Genomic DNA, 14,809 nt, shown 5'->3' with positions numbered 1-14,809 from the left:
TTAGTTCTCATTACTCTCATATAGTTTGTTTTTGTTTGGGTTTTTTTGCACAACAGACAGCTAATCCGTCTCTCTAAAAGCTCTTAAAATCTGCAGCACACTACCTGCTCACCAGCACACAGCAGGCAGATGTGAGTAGCCGATGAGAACAGTGGAGCAATTACCAGCTTAAGAGTGCGACGTATCCTCGATGGAAGCCAAAAACAGAAACACAAACTAAAAATAATGTTGTAATGTTTGTAATTGTTGGACGTGCAAACAATCTGTCTGCTAACAGTTTCACTATATCAACTTAATATTAATAATATAAATAAAACTTAATATTGCTCATTGTACACACCTAAACGGTGAGTTGTTATTGTTTAGTGGGAACACATATGTAGACTTATTGTTATTGTTATTATTCTATAGCTTTACATGATTCAAAATACAGTAATCCTTATTTTTCTTATCCAGGTTGTCATAGCGCCCCTCCCCTTGAAGGCCAATGTTCCTCTCAAGTTAGGTTGGGACCCTTATATGGGAGCTCTATGACCCTCTGTTATAAGGTCTTTACTGTAAAATCAAAAGCGCCTTGAGACAGCTGTTGTTGTAATTTTGCACGATATAAATAGAATTGAATGAACAAGCACTTTGTGGTGGTTGGAAAGAAAAATTCTCTTTTACTAAGAAGAAACCTCAAGTAGAACCAGGCTCAGGGAGGGGCAGCCTGCAGATGGCTGGCATATAATCAGTTTACAAATTATGTTGAAAAGATATATAATGTAACCACTGCACACTGTCCCACTTACCATAATTTGTTATTCAGTTTCAGTCTGTGTGACCTTTGTCACAGATATACACACTGAATAAGATTCAGCCAATTAGGGATCACATGTGCATACTATCGATCAGGTAATGAGTCCACTGGAAACATCCATGCCATCATCAGAAAGCCAAACAACATTTAACATCGCCAGCTGATCTGAAAAAAGACCCTTGTATGTTAGAATCGGCGATGGCGTGCCGTGCACAGGGGCCAGTTTTGTACTTTTACTCTGGATATCTCAACTGGCTCATTATAATTGTGCGATACAGCTGCCTTTATTTAATTAAAATAGCTGAACAGCAGCTCCTTTCCATCACTGGAAAGTTGGATCCAAAAATTCAAGAATAAGTTCTCGATTGGCCAGATGGGGGTAGTATTTCCTCGCCTACACATGACACACATACACTAATCCATGTTCAGGGGTGTTGTGAACAAGCAAAGATGCACATCTGTCAGTATGCCAAGCTGTTTCTGATGTCTTTAACTTGGAACCCGAACTGTGTAGCAAGAGGGGGAAAAAACAAATGTAAGTGTAAATTTAATTACTTTTTTCAGTCCCTGCAGTTTGGCTTCTGTCATAGAGACATAAAGAAAAAAAACTTCTAAGCTTACTGTGATGTGTAAAAATCTACACATCACGTTGTGAATATGGAAAAGAACCTACAGAGTGAGCTTTACTTGCTTAACTCTGTAGCAGACCTATCATGACAGTAATAAATAAAAAATAATTAAAAAAAACAAATTCATGGGTCAAAGGAGCGTGGTGGTGGTGGTGGTGTGTGTGTGTGTGTTGGGGGGAGGGTTACAGGATTTACTGGTTAGGATAGTTATGCTATAGTGAAAATGCTGGATTTACATCTGGAACACTGAAGAGGAAAGATGCTGCGGAGGTATTATGACGGCTCTCTCCGCCCACGGTCCCCGCCCACCAGGCAGGAATAATAGTGTGTAAGTCACTTTGCAAATGAGGTTATCACTATCCAGGGATGCAGGCTGGAATATACGGTATGCAGAGAGTTTGGACAGAAGGATGATTTTCTGACTCCCAACCGAGAAATAGATCTACAGGTGGAGAGAAGAAACTTTAAATTAAACCAGTTATTAATTTTTTTAAATTTACAGTAATGTTTTTATGAAGGCAAGTGCAAATGTTTTTGTGCCTTTTTTTCCTTTACTTGATAGTCTAAAATAACGTTGTTTGGCTTTGTTTTGGACTAAAAATCTAAATGTGTTTTCATCAGTCGAGCAAACGATCTTCTTTACTTGGACATTTGGGCTTCTGCTTGTGGATTTCTTAGTAGGCTCTACTGCTGGCACCATGCCTTATCATGATGAGGAGTACCCCGGTCAGCCTCTGTGGCAGTCTGTGCTGCTTTTCTGCTGCAAGGGCATGATCGAGGGCATCATGGTCATTCTGTTCTTCTGGCTTCTGGTTCAGGTCCTGTTCACCAAACAGTTAGAAGGTACGGTATCCGAGTCCAAAACAATAACCACATCGCCACATGCTATTACCATATACATGCTGATGAAAGAGCTCCCTGGTCCATAACGGATGTGATTCTGTTGTTTTCATAGATAAAGCAAAGCTAGAATAACATCAAATGTTTCTTTCCAGTGTTTGTGTTTTTGGTACATTTTGTGTTGCTAAATCTCTTTGATAATTACATCATTTTTACTCATTTAGAAACCTACTTTAGTGATGCATATCTCCACAAATTAAGGGCTGTAAACTTGGCTACCCAATCATATTAGGAATGGCATATTTATTAATATATTGTTCAGTTTTTATGTGTATATTTTAAGAAAGCTCTGACAAAATTTGAACCAGTCATTTAGTAATATGCTAATATCTTCCAGCACATGGCCCAAAATACTACATTAACTGCATTATGTAATCCCAGAGTTGACTGAGATGAATTACTTCTGCCACCTGACCTTATTATCCCTTGTTGCTTCTACAGTTCATCTCCAGATTCTTCTTCTGGTTGGGCTGATCACCTTTTGTCTGTGTTTGGTCCTGGGATGCCTTCTGTGCTTGTGGAAAAGAAAAGTTTCTCGAGTGAAAGACAAAGCTCCTGCGACATCAGCACCAGCTCCTGCTGAACCTGTGTCCTTTGCTCAGACCTCACCTTCTCCCTCAGCAGGAGCAACAGCATCAGCATCCAAGCAGCAGTTTGCTGAGCTGGATGAAGAAGTGCTGGAGTACCCGTCCACTTTTAGCAGCGCTGCTACTTCAGAGGGTGAATTTGGCTCTCTGGCATTTTCAAATCAAACTTCCTGTGAACAAAAGGAGCCTCCAAAGTCTTATTTTTCCCTGCGCCGCCTCAGCACACCTCTGCTTTCATCACCCCTTTATAAACCATTAGACGAGAGTCATAGCTCGCTGCCTTCCTTTCCCAAACTGGGACTACTGGCCAAAACACGCAAGGCCCTGCAGCGACGCTGCACTGTAACTGGGGAAGACATATCTTATAATGAGCACACTAGACTCACCAGACCCAGTGCTGGCTCTCCTTCTACAAAAGAAAAACCTATCCCATTGGCCCCACTAAGCTATGGCTCCAGTGCAAGCTGCCAACATCCAATATCACCAAAACCCTGCCTCCACTTCACTATGGCCTTCTCTCCAGGGCAGCAAACCCTGACAGTCACTGTCCTCAGCCTCAGTGGGACGCCTCACAGGCTGGAAGATGTGTCTGTGCAGGGCAGCCTACCACCTCTCTGCCCCTTTCCTATGAAAGCCGCTGTGCAGAGCAGCTCCAGCTCTGAAGCCCACAGCCTGGTGCTAATTTTTAAGGTGAGCTCTGTGGAGGAGCTCCAAAGGTGTGTACTGAAGGTAGCTGTGAATGCACGAGAACCAGCGAGCCCCAGACGCAGTTCTCTGGGTGAACTGGAAGCCGAGTGTGCAGGAAGAGACTGGACACCACAGACGCCACTTCACTTAACAAAAGAACTCAATCGAAGCAAGTAGAAAATAAAAAAGGTAGCGAAGGTTATACACCTGTGAGTGGTTTAAATGTCCGTACTTGGAGGTAAAAGCAACTTGAATGATTGATTAGGAACCTTTCGGGTACACATTTTAGACCTCTGAACTTAAATCCTGGAACAATAACAAGATGGAAGAAAATGTAAACAAATTTCCAGATTTTTTTCTGTAGTTTTATTTATTCATTGCTGTGTATGACAGAGCTAAATGTTCAAGTTGCAATTCCTGCCAATTAGGAATGCCCTCTTTGCTCTTTGAACTTTTGCCCTTTGATTGCAGAGTCTGACCTCTCAGGATGCACTGATGTGTAAGGGGCTTAGCTGTCCTCCACAGATCTTCATTTTGCTTCATTATCAGACTGTCGCACTCTGTTAAAGTCACGGTCCTCAGAGCTGATAATCTAGACAGCCTTGTTTCTACATCAGTGGCAGCAGGTAAAACCAGAGTTTGGTGTCACTTAAACTCGACAAAATGCGTATGTGATTTCAGAATGCTATAAGGGCATAATAGATAGACAGATGTATTATATATATATATATATATATATATATATATATATATATACATATATATATATATACATACCCATATATATATGGGTATATATATATATATATATATATATATATATATATATATATATATATATATATATATATATATATATATATATATATATATATATATATATATATGGGTAGAACTAACTTTTTTCTTTCAGGGGCAGAGGTAAAGTAATTCCCTATGTTTGCTTTTAATGTTTAAGGGATTAAATGATGTCTTACAGGACCAGAATGCATCAGGAGATCATCCCTTTTTTAATGACATTGTGGTTTAATCCTTCGCTATTCACAATCCTCAGGAAACATTCCAATCTCCACTGGTGCTCTGATCTGTCAGGTCTAATCTTTGTATGCATTAGTCTGTCAAGGCATTTTTTTTTTTTTCTATTGCATGCAAACTCATCCTGTATATAGATCCAAGTGATTTCATGATATCAGTTTCCTGCACAATATGTCACATAAGCATGACTCAGATAATCTATTTATTGTATCTCAGAACCTGAAAGTACTTGTTCGTGAATAATAAGAGGCAGTATAGTGAATAACCCTTATATACTGTATATGCAAAGTTAAATGTGGTGCAAGTGCAGTGTAAATTCCAGCTAAACATCTAAATTTAAAAAATGTATTTCACTCTTTTTGAACACTTTCACTCTATGCTTTATTTAAGATCTAAATCGTCTAAAAATCTGCTAGTACTTAACGAAAGTTAGACACATTGTGTTTGTGTATATGCATATAGACTACCAGGTGATCAATCTGCACCACGAGGGAGTTTTGATGAGCAGCAGAGAGACTAAAGCAGGGTCCTGTACTGTGTGGAACACTTCTTTCCTGTTTGACCTGCCTCCAGGAGACATCAGTCAGCTGCCCCTCATGCTTGAATTTGTAATAAACCAGGTCATTAATCATCATATACCACGGCAATAGTTTTATTTTTCCGTTATAATAAATGCAGCACAATTCAGCATCCCCTCTCTTGTCTAATGTGGCAGAATGCAGTCCTTTCAGAAGCCAGAGTTGTTGGCCGAGTCTTCGTTGGAGCAGAGGTTGCAGATGCAGGACGTGCTCATTGGAGAGACATGTGCAGCCAGCATGTGGAGCAGGCACGATGGCACACTATTCAACCTGAAACCGCAATAGAATAAGGCTGTTTGATGACCAATGGAGCGGATTTACTGTTGAGCTCTTTGGGCAACAAAAACGGTCAGACATGAAGCGCGTATGGATAGAGTCAACCTGTGATCTAGTTCACCTCAAGGTGCTGTCTACACTCAAGATGATACACACCCTCCTAATCTGGCAGCTTACTTGGACTTCAAAAATTTCCATCTATGGCATCCCAGTGGAGCTGCCCCCCAGCACTGCTGCTGTTTCAGTTCCTCCACCACCTCACTGTCAAAATGGGGATTTAAGGAGGTGTTATTAACTCATCGGCTCTGACAGATGTTTGAAAGGAGTGATGAGCTTGCAGCCAAACTCTGTATCCTGGAGTTGTCTGACTGAATTGTTGTTTAGGTATATGAAATGCCTGTGTTCAGTGAAACTCTGAGAAATCAGTTCTTTCAACATGGCCTTATTTCAGCATATCAGTCACTACATTCTTCTATGCAAAATGTAGAAAGTTGCTTTTAGTGTACGTTTCTGTAAAGCAAAGCCCAGAATAAACCTTTTAATTGTGCAGTCTTGTATCCATTTGGTTTCTATACCCAAAACGTTTTAACTGAACACTATAGTCTTTACAATACAGATGTATTTGGTCCTTGTCACTAAAAATCTTTCTGCCGGATTTTATCAGCTAAAAATGCTAAAATTATTGTTGTTATGGTTCCGCTTAATGATTTTCTGTAACAACGATACAATAAAATATTTGAATGGAACAATCATTTTCTGTGAAGCATCAGGAATAAAGCTGGTTGGAGTCTTCACAAATACGTCATTTAACCTCTCCCTCCTCTTCATCAGGGCTACAGATGTGTACAAGCTCAGCCAGGAATATTCCATCAGGATAAAGGGGAAGTGTCCTCTTCCACTCTGGGCCATATTCATCTGAACACTGAGAAGACTTATCTGAGAGCTTTTTGGGGGGGCTACGGTCCCAGATTGACCTCTTTGACCTTAAGGCTTGACAAAAAGAAAAGACGGAGAAAATTTAAATTTCCAAACTTCAAATCCAACAAACAGACTAGAAATACAGAAAGAACTCAAACATAGAATCAGAAGGTGAATTCATTTAAACTAGAGACTTCTCCACCAATGACCATTTTTGTGCCTGTTTAAAAAAAAAAACAACTTCATGGACATTTGTGGACATGTCCCTGTTTGAGATGAGTACATCCTAAGACTTGAAACACAACACAGCCATGCAGACACGTTTCTACACTACTCATTACACTGATCCTAGCACAGCTTCACCTTGCAGCAGACTGTCATTTTTTGCCTTCAGATTGTTGATTTCTGCAGTCATAGCTGAGATCTGATGAGGAGAGGAACAGTTTCAAACCTCTGACTTCATGTTTCCTCTTGCAGGTGTGCATTGGCCATATTAATGCGCTATTTTATGATTTTAATCCTTTTTCTAAAAAATGTTCAGAAAAGTTGGTCAAAGATCTTCACATGGAAAAACACTGTAACTCATTCCTATCCTTTCATGGTTGACTTCACTTTGTTTCTACTGAATGGTTAACTCCTTTGCTTTATATCCGATTATTTACCAAGTACAAGGAGTCATATTTGAGATTATAGCAGAAATGTTTTTTCCACGTACCATTTAAGCAGCTATGCAGTCAGAACGACAGCCCTGCTCTTTGATTAAAGTAGAAGCTGGGATTAGTGCTCTCTGCACATATGCGTGTATATATGTAATGAAAGTGAGGGCGGTTCAGAATTTCACAGTATAATCTGCGTGTCACGATAATGCCACTAAAGATATTAAGTCGAATCAGTTGCCGATGATATATATCCCTACAATATATATACTGTATATTCTTTTTATTCTTTTAGTTGGATTTTATAAATTTTTGAACTTGGCAATGCTTTCTGCAGCTGAACATTAAGTTTAATAACCTGCTGTTTCTGATCAAGGAGGCTTTCATCATGGGTCTCCTCTCCTGCCTCTCCCTCCTCCTCCTCCTCCTCTGCTGGATAGCCGTTAATCTCCTCTTCATCCTCCTCGAACACTGGCATCAAACCCGAGGCTTGTTGCCAGTTTCTCCTGTCCACTGCAGCCTGAGAGAAAGTCACAAACACTTTTTGGCCAGGATCATTGTGTTTTTCAGCTTTATATGGCTGAGGCTTCTTACCCTAACAAGTTTAACTGTGGGTGTCCAGTCTTGAGGTGAAGAGGCTCCATTGCTGTCACCCTGCTGGGCCTCCTTTCCCTCTCGTTCTTTAAATAAACTCTTTAACTACAGATGTAATAGAAAATAGCAGTTACTCAGGCTTGTTGTAACCTACTGCAGGTGTAAAACAAAACTGGCCACACTAGCAACTCCCTGAATGCTGGGACTAGCGCTATCAACATGCTAACATGCTAACACTAGTTAGAATGTACAAACTTTGTATAACTTTGTTTAATGTTTTAACCTGCTGGCCATCATTATGTAGCTGAAGCTGCAGGTAATACTGTTGTTGTTTATTAAATTAAGTACTTGATATAGTAATCATATTAGCATCTGATTTAAAATTTATTGGGATGTTTCACCGACAACCACAAGTCCAAACTTGTTGCAGGCTTTATCCTGAAATTCTCTGCAAAATCCTACGGCTCCCCTACCAATTCATATAAATAAGATTGTATTTCAGTGAAAGGTTAATAAGTAGACTGATTAACATTGCCACTCTGGAGCCATAGTGCTAACTTGGATCAGGACCAGAATCATACACTACCTGCTCAGTAACCAGTCTCCTTTGCTGCTCTGTGTCTACATTAAGCGGACAGACTGTTTTGCCCCTTTGGCCTTGGACAGAAGGTTTCCCATCTTCAACCTGTGGGCAAGATTTGCCTCATTTGTTACATTTACAAAGACAGGTGGCTTATAGTACATTCCATTTATGGACTTGACCTCATAAAACTGCCTCTGGGTTTGAAGCTTCGAGCTTGGGAGGATTTGGTTCACCTTCCCTGGAATCTCTGAAAACATCAGGAAGTCGTTTCAGAACTCAGCAAGGTAAATCAGTGCATTGAATCCTGGCAGGCCGGCTCATACCCTCTGAGTCACGAATGAAGATGTCTGTTAGAATGCTTCCCTGATCTTGGCCATCTTCAGGAAGCTTTTTCATGAGCTAAGGGGAGGAGATAAGAACATACCCTTCGGGTTATGAGTGGTTAAATGTGTTGATTTATAGTATGATCAGGTTGTAGTGACACTACCTTGAGCTCCAGGGCAGAAATCTTGATTTTAGCCTCATTTTTTTCCATCTCTCTCAGCCTTTCTAGAGTCTTTAAAGCATGTTCTCTAAGACAGTGCACATACTCATCTGTTACACAGTCATTTTCAGAGTCTACAACAATACGTCACACATAAGTTTAAGAAGTAAGAAAGCGTACTTTTCGCTCAGTTCATTCTCTTTGTCTGCAAGTTTTTGCTTCAGCCTTTGAACCTCACTGCTTTGGATGCTGACCTGTACGTAAATTACGAAAGACAACATCATCTTCTCGTCACAGTTCCCCTCACCTTCCATTAAGGTGTCAAAAATGCACATAAGTGAGGCAGGAATATTTTGTTACCTGAAGGAATTTGTTTGGGTGGCTCTCAGAGTCCCATAACAAAGAGGATTCTGATAAGCTGGAAAAAAAACAGTTATGATGAAGCTCACAAAATTTCATTTCAAGCACTTTCCTGACATTGTGTTTTGAAAATGAAAATCTCATCAAAATCTACTTACCATGTCTCTGTCCCTTTGTCTGGAATCTGGCCCCCTTCACCTGCAAATACAACGCCCCCTTGTGTCAGAGAATTATTTAATACTGGATAACTGCAAAATACCTGATCTGTATTCTTGTCTGGAATATTTTCACTTGACACAGATTATTCAGAAGTGAGCTCACCTTTACCTTCGTCCTTATCTCTATGAAGACGTGCCTGGCTCCTGCTCCTTTCCAGCTCCAGCTTTTCAAGCTCATCCCTGAGCAGCGAGTCACATCCTCCCTGAATGTTACAGGTGTTCAGTTATATCATCTACAGCTACAGGTTTCTATTCAGAGGCACACTGCCCTCTTTGTGCTGCTTCGGATTTAGATCTTTTTTCTCTAACTGGAAAAATATTATCAAAATGTTTGATGTTTGTTATACATGGCAATTCCTTTTTTAGCCTCAGCAGTATTTTATTATAAACACTTGGATAAATGCACTTATTAAAAATGATCTCCCTTCACAAAAATAGTGTGACGTATAAGTAAACAAAATCATTTTGTTTACTTATACTTCACTTGGATCTTCCACTGCACAGAATTAAGTGTGTTCTGACATCAGAAGGCGGTGTTTACATTCATCTGCCCAAGAGGAAAACTTTCTTTGCACTTATTCCAGACATGTGTGATTGTGAGACATGACATGTTAGCCTGGAAGTTAGTCATGGTCCAGGAACTTATCCAAGTGCCTATGGAAAATATCAAGGTCTCATACACTGGGAAAAGACTTTAGTACAGTAGTAGTGTCTGAAAATGATTATTTGGGAGAAGCAGTATATGAGATATACTTGATGTCTTTAAGAGCATGGTAAAAGGATGTTCTTACTTTATTTCTTGAGTTCTTCTTTAACTCCTCTAACTCCTCTTGTGTAGACTGCAGGGTCAAAGCCACTTTTTGCCATTTCTCTGTCCAATGTGAGGCCACAGCCTTCAGTTCCTCGATGGTCTGGACCTTTACCACATCTTGTTTGCGATACTCTTCCTCCCGCTTTTCCTTCTCAAACACCTCACCCTCCAAACGCAGACACTGATTCCTCAGTTTCTGGTTTTCTAGTTCCAAGACTTCCACAGATTCCCTGAAGAAATAGTTTGACGTTTATGTAAAGAGAATTGTACTGCACTGCATAGTCAATAACGAATAAAGAAGCATCTTCTCATATTAAATAATATGTGTGATCTCCATCTCACCTGTGCTCACAGCACTTTTCCTGCATTTCTTCTCGTCTGCCTTTAATTTCACTCTGCAGTTCCTCTTTTTCTCTGATCAGCTGAGAGCACTGCACCTCCAGATCGGTGACCTGTTTGGTGTTTATGATTTTCTCATCTGTCAGCTCCTGTAGCTCGTGGTGTGATATCTCCAGCCTCTTCTTGATCATTTCAAGCTCTCCTCTTATTTTTTCATTTTCCTGGTGCAATTACAGGAAGGCAATACTTCAATTAAGAACCCTCCTCCCAACTAAAACTTATTGAAAGAATAGCTCCTCAAAAGCTTTTACAACCTCTCTGAGAGCCTTTGAGTCTTCCTTCACCACAACATCTTTCTGCTGCTGTTTGTTGTGAGTCTGCATCTCCAGGACTTGAACCCTGTGGAGAAGATTTGTCTTCTCCTGTAACGCACCCGAAAACCAAGATGTAGTTATAAATCACAGTGCTTTGATCTATGCTGTGGATTACACTCACATCACAGTTAAAAACAATACCTGTATCAGGTGATCTTTGTCACACAGAGCCTCAGTCAGTTTGGACTTTATTTCTTTTATATTGTCCTCCAACTTCAACACTTGAGTTGATAAGATGGCTTTTTCCTGAGCAAAATTAGGAAGATAATGTTTTAAATTAATTTTGATCATGTGTGTTGTAAAAACTGGACTTATGGGACTTTGATTGCGCATTGAAGGAAGTTTAAAAAAAAAAACAATTTGCTAACATCATGAAACATTTGTCATTTAAAATGGATCACATCTCTTTTCTCCGGAGCACAAACTATACAATGTTAACTGGTCAAAACAAATTTTGTTTATTGTCAGCTTTATCAGGCTTATGAGTGTGGATGTGCAATGAAATACTGAATTCTGGCAAACTGACCAGGCATGCTTGGCTGATCTTGTTGTTGGCTTCGCTCAGCTCTTTCTGCAGTTCAGAATGATCCTGTGCAGTGTGGCTGAGCTTCTTGTGCGTCTCCTCTATTTGACTCAACAGCGTCCTCTGCATCTGGGTGTGCACAGAAACAGAGCGCACACTGAAGAGATGAAAATAGCAACACCACTGATGCATGACACACAACACACTTTCATGTCACTTATACAAAACTATCTGCGATAACACGAAACCATCAACCGCTGATGATTCTTAGGGAAGGTATTTTCACACAAAACACTCATCTAAATATGACGGTGCACACAAAGAACCTCCTTTACAGCACTCCCCATCAGCAGCGAACTCCTCCGACAGGACAGTGTGAGTGCCACACCACAAAAACAAGTCAGAACAAGTCCATGTTCACTTGATGTAACAGAAAAGGGCCCAATGCACACAGTGTGGCCAGACAAGTGAACTTTTTCTGATTGTGCAACTTTCCAGATACCTTGTTGCAGTGCAGCACAGCTCACTCTGTTCCGGCATCCTGCTCAATTAGGGGATGCAGAATTTTGGTCAGTCTCCCCTGATACCACACCCTGAACCCATTGCTCCAACCACACCCTGCCTGGCTTCCAATCTTCCCCAGTACCCACTGAAACAAGCCCATCCAACAGAGGATGGACCCCACAATCCACAAGACCCAAAGGATCCCTTGGAATCAAACCCCAAGAAAAAACCCCAAAAGTTCCACACAGTCAGATATCATTTGGTGAAACAAAACGGAGCAATACAATATATGACATTTGATTGTAGCATTGTGTTAAATTGTAATATTTTTAAATTCACCTCAATAGACGCTTGAAGCTGTTGGAGTGCCTTGTTACGCTCTTCTTCTAGTATCTTTGCCTTAGTCTCAGCCTCTTTCAGAGCCTCTCTCAACTCCAGCATCTCTGTGTCAACTTTCTGCTTCTCCTGGATTAAAACCATTTTTTAGAAAAAGTGTCATTTAGCAAAGGTGAACAAGGAGTCACACCTTGTTTAGCGTGAATCTTTTATAATAATCCAATGACTTCAACATCTGTCTGTTAAGACCTTCTTGACTCACTGGTAATGTTCTGTTGAGCGAGCCCGGAGCTCTCTCGGTTGATTGATCGATGCTTCCTCTGTCCAGAGCAGACCTCATATGTAACAAATCCTTCTCCAGATTTAAGACCCTTGTAAGCAAATATCATGTGAGAATTTTTTCTTAAATTATTAAATATTTTTTTCCTGGACTTACTTTTCACAGAGTTCTCTGCACTGTCTGCTTTTTTCATTTTCAGCTGATACAGCAGCCTTCTTCTCATCCTCGAGGCCCTTCATCATTTGTGGTAGCTGCTATGGGACACATTATTACGTGGTGAGAGGATGCTGTGTGCAAGACAAACCAAATACGTATCCAGAGTAGCAATCAATCCAAAGCAGCTAAAGAGAATGAAAAAATCAACACACTCAAAACAAATAAGGCATTTGGTCTTAGACATTTCAATCAACTTGCCCTGCCAGGCAGCTGTGCAATAGTTGCGTTGTAGCTCAGCATGTCTCTGGTCTTCAGCCAGTCCAGTTGAGACTCAAGTCGCTCGTGAGCCTCCTGCAGCCAGTGCACCACTTCTGTTTGTCTGAAGCTACTTCCATCCCGGGCAGCCCTTAACTCAGCCCCTAATGATCGTGTGGGACTCTCAGGCCCCAGATGGGACAATGATTGCCACCTCCTTAGACCTGGGTCATTTTGCCTGGAGCCACCAGCACTGCTCGATGTTCAGAAACACATAAATTAGCCATATACCAACCTCACTGAAAACTCATGTCTCTATATAATATTCCCCCAACCTTGTGCTGACTTTGGACAGAAAGCCTGATCCTGATACAGATGCCACACCACACCATGCTGATGTCTAAAAAGAGGAGCGGGAAGCATTTTCTTTTAAATAATTACCTTCTGATTATTCAAGTTCAGAAATATAAAATGATATCTTGATCTTGCCTGGCCTGTAAAGCGAGATTTGGTGTCCCACATATCCAGGTCTGCGGAAGAAAATGGGCTTGAACCCCTAAACATCCTGTAGCGTCTTCCTATCCAAGTTAATGCTCCTCTCTGTTTGGGAGATGTTACACTCCACACGTCTGCCCACGTGTCAAAGACAGATTTTCACACAAAGATGACAGCTCAACGTGTTGTGGCTATTCATAGATCATGTGTCTTGATATTTGAATTGCTTACTTCATGATCATCATCTGGTTTTAACACTTTGGGGTTGTTACGGCGTGTTTATGAAATTTAGATAATTCAGTGGTCGTTGTTCTTCATGTGTTTTTCACACCAGTCTCCATATCTAAATGCATGTATACCATGTCATCAACTGTATCATGAGAGATAAGAACAGATGTGCATGGTGAAATTTAAACTGACTTCTGCAGTGCACTAAATGACACTTTCTCTTACCTTGATGAAGAAACCCTCTCTTGTGCACTGAGGATGCTCATTTCATCTCATGGAGTATCACGCAGCTTTGATAACACCTTTTTCAGCATATAGCCCTTTAGCGCGTGTATCCATGACAGCCTCTGCACACAGGACTCTGTTGGGTGAGTGTGTCACGGATAACACTCCTGGGATAGCCTCTGCATGAGCTCACTTTGCCTGCTGACTTACTTGTTTGTTGACACGAGTTGTCAGGAGCATCTCCCAAATGACCAGCTTGTCCTTGATTAATTATGCGTAACAGTAAATGATTGACTGTGATCGCTCTAAGCACAAAAAGAGAAAACAATGCTTGATATGATTGTTTTTTTCTTTCTTTCTGTATTTAAACTTCAGGGAGCAACATGATGGATAATCTTTGGGCAGTTCTATAAATCAGTGTGAAATATTGCACACAAGTGGCAAAATCCAAATTTGTTTCTCTGCGTTAGCAAGTCAGACCATTATTCAGAAGCACTGCTCTGTTAATGAAAATTTTTCCACCAGCAACAAATATTTAATGACTCAATATTCTACTAACCAAATCTATTTGAATTAGTGGTTTGCCATTTGCAAGTAGGTACTAGAACCCATGCTGAGATGGGATCACACCAGCTGAGACACTAATCACACCATTTCTGACTCATGAGAAGTCAGACATCATGACATCTGTATTTTGTACAAAGAAGTACTCGGTACATGTTTGTTTAAAATTATGACCTTCATTTTCTCAGTTACACATTTTTAAAATTGCAGTTCTTCTATCAATACCACAACAATTATGGGAACAAAATACACAAATGGATAAAAATGTATATACGTCTTTGTTTGGAAGTGAGGTTATACTGAGGTTTATGTGGAAGCTTTGTTTCTGCCACTAAGAAAAAAAAAAGTCAAATGTCGACTTATTTATTACAATTGTGTATCTCAAATTTTTGACTTCTGTTGAAGTCATTTCTGA

At 40.4% G+C, this 14,809-nt stretch overlaps 3 protein-coding genes across 3 annotated transcripts; 1 reads left to right on the top strand and 2 right to left on the bottom strand.

The window, feature by feature from the left end:
* Positions 1-1,279: 1,279 nt before the first annotated feature.
* On the top strand, positions 1,280-5,505 carry syt18b (synaptotagmin XVIIIb; the record flags this gene model as incomplete). Its single annotated transcript, XM_082538085.1, has 6 exons — positions 1,280-1,334; positions 2,107-2,271; positions 2,770-3,775; positions 4,101-4,228; positions 5,100-5,257; positions 5,353-5,505. Exons 1-6 carry the CDS (start codon positions 1,283-1,285, stop codon positions 5,503-5,505), a joined length of 1,662 nt encoding a protein of 553 aa, XP_082394211.1. The 5' UTR covers positions 1,280-1,282.
* A 788-nt stretch (positions 5,506-6,293) lies between these two features.
* LOC309710252 (uncharacterized protein) lies at positions 6,294-7,856 on the bottom strand (the record flags this gene model as incomplete). Its single annotated transcript, XM_082539548.1, has 4 exons — positions 7,660-7,856; positions 7,424-7,585; positions 6,773-6,833; positions 6,294-6,481 (listed from the first exon to the last, which is right to left on the bottom strand). The coding sequence occupies exons 2-4, from the start codon at positions 7,541-7,543 to the stop codon at positions 6,294-6,296; spliced, it is 369 nt and encodes a 122-aa protein (XP_082395674.1). The 5' UTR covers positions 7,544-7,585; positions 7,660-7,856.
* LOC309709469 (uncharacterized protein) lies at positions 7,600-13,871 on the bottom strand (the record flags this gene model as incomplete). Its single annotated transcript, XM_082538084.1, has 16 exons — positions 7,600-7,764; positions 8,246-8,489; positions 8,566-8,641; positions 8,730-8,814; positions 8,907-8,980; positions 9,087-9,144; positions 9,245-9,284; positions 9,408-9,507; positions 10,096-10,345; positions 10,458-10,675; positions 10,769-10,876; positions 10,970-11,074; positions 11,355-11,480; positions 12,195-12,320; positions 12,886-13,135; positions 13,831-13,871. The coding sequence occupies 15 exons, from the start codon at positions 13,869-13,871 to the stop codon at positions 8,281-8,283; spliced, it is 1,866 nt and encodes a 621-aa protein (XP_082394210.1). The 3' UTR covers positions 7,600-7,764; positions 8,246-8,280.
* Between the last annotated feature and the right edge of the window lie 938 nt (positions 13,872-14,809).

This window comes from Aulonocara stuartgranti, assembly GCF_965226115.1.
Source record: "Aulonocara stuartgranti genome assembly, chromosome: 7".
NCBI lineage: Eukaryota > Metazoa > Chordata > Actinopteri > Cichliformes > Cichlidae > Aulonocara > Aulonocara stuartgranti.
The sequence above is the reverse complement of the archived record's forward strand: the minus strand, read 5'-3'. Positions and strand labels throughout refer to the sequence as shown.